The sequence below is a fragment of the Sceloporus undulatus genome, chromosome 3 (assembly GCF_019175285.1).
Source record: "Sceloporus undulatus isolate JIND9_A2432 ecotype Alabama chromosome 3, SceUnd_v1.1, whole genome shotgun sequence".
NCBI classification, from domain to species: Eukaryota; Metazoa; Chordata; class Lepidosauria; order Squamata; family Phrynosomatidae; genus Sceloporus; species Sceloporus undulatus.
This window is the reverse complement of record NC_056524.1, coordinates 66073077-66083783: the sequence shown is the minus strand read 5'-3', so window position 1 is coordinate 66083783 and position 10707 is coordinate 66073077. Positions and strand designations below refer to the sequence as shown.

The following is a 10707-nucleotide window of genomic DNA, read 5'->3' as shown; positions in this document are numbered from 1 at the left end:
ATTATTAAAGATATTAAAGAATTCAGTTATGCTAAATGGTAAAAGCCTGTGAAGTTTACTCGGAGCTTTAAGAAGCCATCAGGAAAGCCCCTTGTCACTACTAATGACTCTCCGACATGAAATCAAATCACAAAACCTTAAGGGATTGTTAGCTGGTCAGTAAATAAGAACGAACTTGTGCTGCTTTATTGATGAGGCTGCATACAATATTAGCTTCATTCTACATCCCCATCCAGTTATAGCTGAACATTTGTTTACTACAAATGTATACAATCAACATCAGGCATTATGTTTGAGACAGAAAATTACAATGTCATGTTCCTTGTACCAAAACATGCAGACAAATTATGTTGCAATTCTTACCAATTCTGGTATATATGCTTCCTTCTCATTTAAATGCAGATTTATTTATTTTGTACTCAACTGAATAGTATTAAACTAAATCTTCAAATAGGGAAACAGTAACTGCAGCATCACCCAGCAAATCTATTGTTTTTGATTTGCAGATAAAATAGGGCCTGACACTAGCATTAGCTGCCAGCTGTTGCAGACTCAAGACTACACGACTCTGCTGGTTCTAACAAACTTTACCAAAACTATGGGAACTGCATCATGGTACAAAATAGTAACAATTTACATTTCATACTGAAAGGTGAAGACTGAGCTTTAAAACAAGTTATGGATACTTCCAGAGTCATGTTGTGATTTTTAGTAATTTAAGAAATAATGACATCACTAACAGTAATATACATACCAAAACTAAATGATTTAAATACATTTTCCATGTACAAAAAGAAAAGCCCGGAGGTGTCTGTACAATTTTTTTTTACAATGACTTGCTAATGTATTTACAAAATCACAGGAGGGAAAGAACCCTTTTATGCAGAATAAAAACATTTGAAATGTCAATATAAAAACAACTGTTTAGTTGTGTGAGGCACTCCTGAAGCTGGTGGCATTAGTAAAGAGGTCCTTTGGTACTAGTCCCAATGCCTGGAGAGCCACAGTAGCTGCCATGGCTTTAGCATGCTTCTTATTGGGACTCACAAAAGTAGGTTTATGTTCAACTCCATTCACCATCACCTGCATGAGGAATAATAAAGGTTTCAAAAATAAGTACTATATGTTTCTTCCTCCTTCAGAAGATAAAAAACAATAAGGCTATACCTACTTAATACAGTGGTGCCTCGGGTTACGAAATTAATTCGTTCCGTGGCACCGTTCGTAACCCGAAAAGCCTTCGTAAGCCGAATTGCCATAGGCGCTAATGGGGAAAAGCCGCGATTCCGTGCGAAAAAGCCGAAAAAAGCACCAAAAGTTTTTTCGTAACCCGAAAAAACATTCGTAACCCGGAACAATGTTTTCCTATGGGATTTTTTCGTATCCCGAAAATTTCGTAACCTGGGTATTTCGTATCCCGAGGTACCACTGTATTCTGTTATGCTGCCATGCTCTGTACTGATGTGTATTATTAAGACATTTTGACTACTCGAAATAAAAATAATAAAGCTGGAAGCCGATCAGTAATGAAAGTTATAGTCAATTATGCTTCCCATCTGCTGTTTTTATAGATGTTTGTTTGAAAGAAAAATTAGAATCTGAGTTGGAAGAGATCACAAGGGCCACCCAGTCCAACCCCATTCTGCCATGCAGAAAACTGCAATCAGCATCCCCAACAGATGGCCATCCAGCCTCTGTTTAAAGAACTCCAAGGAAGGAGACTCCACCACACTCCGAGGGAGTGTGTTCCACTGTCAAACAGCCATGACTGTCGGGAAGTTCCTCCTAATGTTGAGGTGGAATCTTTTTTCCTGGAGCTTACATCCACTGTTCCGGGTCCTATTCTCCAGAGCAGCAGAAAACAAGCTTGCTCCATGCTCAATGTGACACCCCTTCAAATACTTAAACAGGGCTGTCATAGCACCTCTTCACTGTCTCGTCTTCAGGCTAAACATGGCCAGCTTTCCCCATAAAGTATGGTTTAAAGATACTTCACCATTTTGGTTGCCCTCTTCTGGACAGTGGATTACATCCCCCCAGATATCTGTTGTCTCCATTTGACTGGTGAATAATTTTAAGTAAATACAGTTCCATATTTTGTTTCGTAACAACATCAAATTGAAAGGGATTTAATTGGCATTGTTACCACCTGATTTACACAAAATATTCAATACTAAGGTGCAAAATATTTCTCCCCTGCTGAGGTAATTGCATTCATATTTATTGCACTGAAGGAAAGTATCAGAGACTCCCAATCCTAGTCTGCATAGGGAAGGGGAAAATACTTCTGCATCTCAATATTCTCAGTACATAATACAGCTCCTAGAAACCTGGGCTTTTATGACACTTAAATCCTAACTTTCTGCTCCTTGAATGAAGACGCTGCTAAAGAAGGAAAATTGCACCTTACATGAGGGCAATTCATGAACACAACAAAAATTTTGTATGCCAGGCAGTGTCCTTAAATATGCACTATGACTGAAGCAATCATACTGTTTGAATGAAATCCAAATATAATTAGCTGTATTGAAAGAAAATTTCAATTACCTTAAAAAGAAAATGTTTGCGATATTCAGGCCGATTATCATTCACCAGTACAAATACAGGGGGTGACCATCTTCTTTTATTACAGACCTCCAGCAATGCTGAAACTGGATGTTTGCCTTTAAGAAAACAGATTTTGTTTTAGAAATTATCTTTAAATATCAGTTACTAGAATTCAGATAGCCACACAGCAAGTTTACATAAGGGTCAAGATTTCTTGCTCATCTAACTCAGAACTGTGTATTCAAACTGGTTGCTGCTTTCTGAGTTGCAAGCCAAGATCACTCCCATCAGCTACTACCTGATCCTTTTAAGTTGAGATGCCAGGGATTAAACATGTGACCTTTATACAAAGCATTTAACCCTATCCAAAAATGTTAAATGTTTCACCTGAAAGATCTTTCACTGCGCTGAAAGGTCCATGTCTCTTCTGTGTCTTTTCTCCCACTGCAACCAAGCCTAAAAAACAAAGACATAGTTAAAAAGTATATTCATGTGTTTGGTACTTCCTCTCCTTCTATAACACATCAGACACTAGATGAAATTTCTGCAGTGCAACACTGTCCTTTAAGAGAACAACTAAAAATAAGCAATCCCGCAGCTGGTACAAAACATAATGTAGCTTATAATGTAGCTCAGCTTTAAGATGAGGTCATCCTATAGCCAGGTCTGTGACAAAGCCACCAGGAGCTAATCAGCAATGTACCCAACACTGTTATTCCCTGAGTCCTCAAGTATACAATACTACTGCCATACATGTTGCCATACAAGGACATGTTGCCATGGACTTGGGCAAACATCTGGGGTAGGAGGATCACAGATACTGTTTTGAGCTGGGAGATAACTTCTTGGATGAATACTAGCAATATTTTGATGGTTTGTAGAGCTGACAGAAGGCATACGCTGAAAGCTGAGTGGGAATAAGTGGCGCCATGCGACGGGTAAACTAATGGTGCACGCACCGCCACCACAAGCTTGGAACTTGAGCATACGTGGAATTTCCCTTACGCGGGGGGATCCGAAACGGATCCCCCGCGTAAGGGAAGGGACCACTGCAGTGCCAAGATCACAGTGTCAAGAGGAAGACTCACCTTTCCGATCAGTCTTGAAATCAACTAAAATAGGCTCCTTATTTCCTTCTTTGTTTTTGCCCAAGCCTTCTCCTTCTCTCCATCCCATTTTCCTCATAAGTTGGGCTCCCATTCCTCCAGTTACAGGGGCAGCTCTGAGAAATTGATCCTACCAAAGAGAAAAAGTAAAAAGGAACCCTTTGTTTAGCCCTCTCTCAAGAAAATGTAATAGCTTTTTTGAAGTTCTTCACTTTCTAGCCATCAGCACATGCACTTTTCTTACAATTTAAATTTGGTTTTCACTTGTTAACTTATTATATTGCATGTAGAAATTGCATGTTTAAAAGTTAAATATTTTAAGACAAAACTGGAAATATAAACAATCCATTGCTCATATATTTATTTATAAAAGCATTTAAAATACACTACTGCAACTCCAGTTCATCTTTTCTCATATTGTGGAAAGAGGCAGTTATTAAATGATTCAATACCTAATTATTCAAAAAAACACAAAAATTCACAAATGAAAATTTCAGAGACTATTTTGGTTTCTAAAAACTGCTATCCCACAAAAAAACAGCATATGCTCATCACCCAACGATTCTCCTACATGACACAAGCACTTCTTTAAAAGAGCAAAATACAGGCACACAGTTTGATAGTAGCAGGTAACAACTTTTTCAAATAATCACAAACTGTATTATATGTTGTTAAGATTACGAAACAAGTACTTTAAAAACGCCTTAAACGTTTACATACCTAGGCCTCGGTGGCCGCAGTGTTGTGAATAGTAGGGCTGGCATTGACCGTGGCAAGAAGACAGCTACAAGGCAGATTTGGCCCTGAAACAAGTTTCCATATAGAGGGGTGAAAGTTCACAGACTATTCTGTGAACTATCATCTCTCTTTTCTGCCCCACCCAATGACCCGACGCAACAAACTGCTTGTATTAAATATATACATTGGCAGCATCAACACAACAAATATTTCTAGGTTGTCTTTGGTAAGCCATAAAACAACCACTTTGAGTCAACCTACACAGCAATAATTTCTTTGCTTTCATACTGTTTTTTTAAAAAATGATTTTTATTTACCAAGATTAGATTTTGAAAGCAAGTGAAGAGTGTCGGAGTGTATAATCATTTTTTAAAATGATTTCTTCTTCACACAAATGGTCAAGGCCACACAGCCATTGTTAACACAACACCCTCCATGTGCTAGTATCAATCAATGCAGTTGTAGAAGTTTCCAGAATATGTGTAATCTGAGTTCCACAGGTATTACATCAGTCTCTGTAATGCAGTTAAACTATTGTTTATACATCATGCAGTTGGATATTACTTTGAAAATGGTGTTCTGCTATAAGGAAAGGCTAAACTGAGGCAAACTACCTCTGTCACTGAAGCGTTTTTGACTGATGCAAGCCATGCAGTTTGAATACACAGATATTTTAGCGGATGCCAGTTACCAACTGCTTCAAGTTGATGCACCTAGAATGGCTTTTACTTACTTCCATTTTCATCCTCCCCTCTCCTTTCCAGGAACCTCTCATTAGAAAAGGGCAACCATGCAGAGAATGATACAAACCCCAGCCAATGTCACCCAGGGCTCCGACTCCGCTTTTGTACCTGCTTTGCAATGATAGAATGTACATCAACAATGCCTGTTTCATCACCAATGTGTAACCAGTTCACAAAGATGACACAGACCATCATTTTGACAAGATCTACTGACAACTGTAGGACAATCGCAAATACTTTCCAAAATGATTGGAAATGGTGGAATAAGAATAATATTTTTAGGTTTAAAAGTAAAAGGTGGAATCATGCGCACATTTATCTGGCTTTATGGGATATACGTTTCAAAATCCTATGAATTAATAAAGTTAGACCTAGTACAGTTAGAAGTTTTGAAGTATAGTTCATTTCTGAAATTAAGCATCCCCTTTCCTAACTGGATTGACAGGTTAATTATGTCTGAAACATAATTGCCTGTAATCCCAGATTTATTTACCCGTGAGTTAGTACCACTGAACTATTGGTAATTATTTTTCAGTCCCCTTAAACTAATGGAAATTATTTTTTTAGCAGGTAATTATAAGACTTAAGTACTCAAGTGTGCACTGAGAAGTGGCAATGATTCCAATGGGACTTTACCATACCTCACTTTCCCTGGACTGCATCCCACTATTCTTTAACAGCTACAACAGTATCAACACAACTAATTTTATTAACTGATTACTCAGTTTCCTCACAAGCCTTTATAGCATCACAGATTATTTTAAATAACTTTAACTACCATCTAAACTCGACTATAAGTCAATCTCATTTATAAGTTGAGGGCAGGTTTTGGGGCCCAAATGATGGATTTTTATATGACCCATGGATATGTTGAGGGTCAAATTTATGGGCGTGTAACAAAGGATCTAAAGGATGAAGTAAAGGAAAACAATATCAAAGAACTTGTAAAATTGCAGGAGGCACAATTGTGTTCATACTGAAGGATTGAAGTGTTTCTGGGAGAGACTACATTCTTGCATTTCATCAGGGGGATTGTTTCTATTTTTATGAGCATTAAAGTACAGTATTTACATATACCCATGAATAAGTTGACTCAGATCTTTTGGGTCAATTTTTGACTAAAATTTCTAGACATATACCTGAATATATACAGTACGCATGACAACTGCCAATACAGAAGTAACTTAGAATAAATCAGCAGTATTATGTTGATATAATGTTTATATGTAAACTCGATGTTTATAATCTGTTTACAATGTTTGGTAAGTATTATTTGAAAACTGAACAAGAACCTGAAATGACAGTAACTCACAGTGTGACTTTAGAAAAGACACATTTGTTTCACTTGGAGGCAAGAATTCAAACAAAGGTACTACTAGTGTGTAGCAAGTTAAAGTGATACAGCAAAGGACAATTGGTTAGCAGTGAAGTGAGCAAATTTAGGAAAGGACAACTATCTGAATCATGTGGACCTGTCTAAAATATTCTAAACATAAGCATAATTTTAATAGCAAAGTTTAAAGTCTGATAATCTTTAATGGGAGCTTTCCCCCTTAATTTCCTCTAATAGCTTTCTAACGTTCTCATTCTGATATTTACTCTGCTGATTCTATGGCAGTTTCTCATATGTGAATCCTCTGCTTTATCTCTGCCAGACTAGGACATTGTAGGTATCTTGCCAATCAACCCAAGCCATTTCCTCTTTATATTCTGGGAAAGAGCTCACTAGTTCATGTTCAGTTTACAGGACAAGTAAATTAAACCTTAGAACAAGCAACTAAGAATTTGGAGCATGGGAAGAAATCAACACCAAAAAATATAAGAATAAAAGTCTAGTATGATATCTAGGCTATCACAGGAAGAGCCAGAAATCAAAGAGCTGAAAAACTAGAATTTACCAGAATCTTGCAATGCCAAGAAAAGCCCATACAAATGAGAACTTGAATAATACCCAATCATGGATGAAAGGGTAAAATCCTATTTTTAAAAAAATACAAAATGGACTGCAGTGAGCAGACCATGTCTGCCACTGGCAATATCAGTCAAGCTTATAATTGGTTTAAAAATTAAATGTTACTTATACTGTTGTCTTTTACAGAACTTCTTCTGACTTCCTATGTACATTCACAAGGACTTCTTATGTTCAAATGTGATGGCTTCTGCATCAACAAACTTACTATTTTAAAAGCAGAAATAAGATAATACAACTCTACGATTCTATCATCATAGGTGAAGCAGGGAAGGGGGCAGCTGAAACTGCCATGGCCCATGTCTCTCTATCTCCTTATCTGGGAAGCAACAGAACTGTGGAAGTCACCAAGCACTTTAGAGAAGGTGAAAAGGTAAAGAAAGAAAATAACAAGAAGGGTGGACAGTTCAGCCACATTTGGTGGTTCCACACTTTCAAATAAAAGCTATTATTATCATTTCATTACTATTAACACTTGAGCCTTTATAGAAAGCCAGTTTGATAAGGAAATATCACAAGGACCTATGTTCCAAGTTCAGACTACATTACTTTCTGTAATACAATCTACTTTGATTATTCAGGATCCTATAATTACAGTATCACAAGTAAGGCAAGTAAACTAGGTGTTGTGACTAGAAGATGCACACTGCACTCAGGTCCTATTCTTTCATCACTAGAAGTCTATGTGGTACATGCCTTTCCAGAGTAGACACATCCTATTTATCTAAGCTGACTTATGCAACCACAATAGCAAGGGTAGCTTTTAAAAACTGGTGAGGTTTTTTGAGGATGTCAAGTGTATCCAAAGATGCACTGATGAAAATATATACAACAGTCCTGTCCTAAAGCATATTACCCACATAGAGCATATGATAATGTATGTGACAGGCATTACAGGTAAAATGACACATTTAACATACCTCACCTGCCTTTATCTTTCAGCTACCATCAATATACACACTGTCCAGCAGCCTTTTTTACTATGATATAGACCTGAAGAAGTATGATGATCAGAAATCTATCAGCTCAAGTCTCCTGAAAAAGCTTAGATTTAATAATGTTCTGACCTTTGCCAAATGTTTAGAAAGCAATACACAAGAACAGCTCCTAAAGGGGAAAAAAAGTCAGCCCTCCCTCCCGCCATTCCCTTGGATTTTTTTTACCAGGAAGTGCTTACTTTGTTGGAGAATCTTGCATTGCTCTCAGGAAACATTAATAGTGGCAGTCACTGGTTTCTGAAGTAAGGGAAGATAATTATTACAGTCCAGCACCAATGAAGCACTACCCCTTTCCCCATAAAGTTTCACCTGGGCACTCAGCAGCAGGACTCCCAGTCAGTGCAGCAACTGTATAAGATCAGTGCAGTTGGGCCCCTTCCAGAGGAAATCTAGGTCCTGAAGGGGGACACAGTACTAGGAGAAGGGGAGCTTCATAAGAGTACAGCATTCAGCACAGCCAAGAAACACTGACTTATTCAAAGACGCACTTTCATTCAATTTCAACACCATCCCCAAAATACTGATCATGTTAGTTCCTTTCATCAAAAGCTACTCCTTCTTCCAGAAATGTCACTTATGTCAACTCTCAAAATGTCAATTCTCCCGTCCTATCAAAGTGAAGTCACAAAATGTTTTCATTCACTAAATCTTTTTGTTTATTTGACATTAAAATAAAATTTTAAAAATGCCATTTAAGTGTTGGAAAAATATAACTGGCAACAGAAAGTAGGTGGCACTGCTTTAAAATCAATAATACAACTTAAATATAAAACCAGAGTTGCAGACCTAACCATATAGCAGAATACAGGCTGCTATTCTGAGGAACAGACATTTGTCTGGCACATGGAATCAGCTATGTCTTTTCTTTGAAGACATGATTTAAGTATTTTATTAACTTCCTTCTAAAGAATTTATGGTGCTTTATCATAGATTTGAAGTAACAAGCAAATAAATAAGCCTATAAAGAATAAATGTATTGCATATGTATTGTGGAGAGTTTAATGTTGTTGTTTTTTGCATTTGTGAACTGATTACACCACTGACAATGCAAAACAGGAATCATTTATGACTGAAGCTGCTGTTCACTGACAAATATTGTTCAACAGCCTACTGCTTAAGCATTTTAATACACATTACTAAAAGTCAAACAAATGAAAAACAAACAAAACATAATTCCTTATTGTTTTTTCCCCCTTCAAAGCGCCTTCCTTCTACAAAACAAGCATCTCTTGAATTAATTTTAAAGTGACTACTGAATTTAAGGGTACTTGGCCTCAACTAGTTTTTTTAAAAAATCTGAACTTTGTAAGGTAGATGTAAAATTTCACTTCTCTAACAAATCACCAATGCCAATTTAAATTCCATTAAGATTCCTTTAGAGTCAGACTAGTACAGTATCTGTAAAGGCTCCCCTAGCTTCATATTGTTCTCTCTGAATGACAGAGGCCACTGGTCCCTGGCTGGGATCTGGCAGACTGGATATGGATCCAGTCCAATCCTGGACCAAAGGGGGCCTTATCTCAGTCTAAAAAAGCCAGTTGTTTGCTGCCAGGTTTGCCACTGAGCAACAGACCCGATGGCCCCACACACCCCATACCTGCCTCATCTTCATGTCTGATGAGAGGACCCTTGTCTTGGCCTGTGATGTTGGATGGCATATCCGGCCACTTGGGTGTAGCCAGATGTCCCATTTCCACCCTGACAGTCCGCAACAGAGGGTCTTCTCACCAGATGGGCATTGGTGGGTGGGGCATGTAAACATTCTCCTGCTGGTATGTCAGTTTGGAGACTGATCCAAGGCAGGACAGCATGGCTTGGCCCCTGTTTAGAGCCTTAGTCTAAAAGTGCTCCAAATTCTGTACTCAGAGAAAACAGTAAACTGTTATTATTTTAGACAATAGTGACTGAGACTATTTTCTTATGTCTACTTACAAAGAAGTCCCACTGATTTCAATGGGCTCACTTCCATGGATAGTGTCTGGGAGTACAGGCCAAACCAACTAAAACCTAAGTGGCATATAAAAGTGTTTTCATTCAGGAACGTTAAGCAAAAAGCAGGAGGCTTACTATCTAAGAATAGTTGTTTTTGTTGTCTGATTTTAACAGAAAGTTTTGAAAAGTAATAAAGATACATCTCATTATAGTACAATTTAAAATCTAAAGATCTACATTCAAACTAACTCTGATTTTCCTTCTATAGAGAAAAAAATATTTCAAGGAGAAGGCTCATTCATTGACCCAAAGTTTAAATCTATGTAACCACAGAAGCACAGCAATCCAACCTTTCAGGGAATAAAACATCTCTCTTACCCTTCTTTGGTATCTAAACTGGCACAAACACACAGGATACACAATGGGGGAAGTAAAGAATGGAAATGTAAATGCTTCACCATCCTCCATCTATGCCTACACACAGCAAGCTGTGGCTAAAAATATTTCCAAGTAAAACTCTACCTACTCTTAGGAAAATCATGTTCCATCGCCCAGACATCCCAATACAGTACAACCCCAATATTCACGGATTCAGTATCCACCATTTCTCTTATCCATGTCTACGCTATCTAGGCATTCCTCGGTACTCCAACATGATTTTATTGTATATTTCG

The 10707-nt window shown here is 37.7% G+C and overlaps 1 protein-coding gene across 1 annotated transcript in view; it reads right to left on the bottom strand.

The window, feature by feature from the left end:
• Nucleotides 1-160: 160 nt before the first annotated feature.
• The window catches only part of SON (SON DNA and RNA binding protein), a 36925-nt gene continuing 26378 nt past the window's right edge, over nt 161-10707 (bottom strand). The window contains 4 exon segments of the mRNA XM_042457147.1: nt 161-1083; nt 2548-2663; nt 2935-3003; nt 3636-3783. Coding sequence (XP_042313081.1) covers nt 925-1083; nt 2548-2663; nt 2935-3003; nt 3636-3783 — 492 coding nt within the window. The 3' untranslated portion in view covers nt 161-924.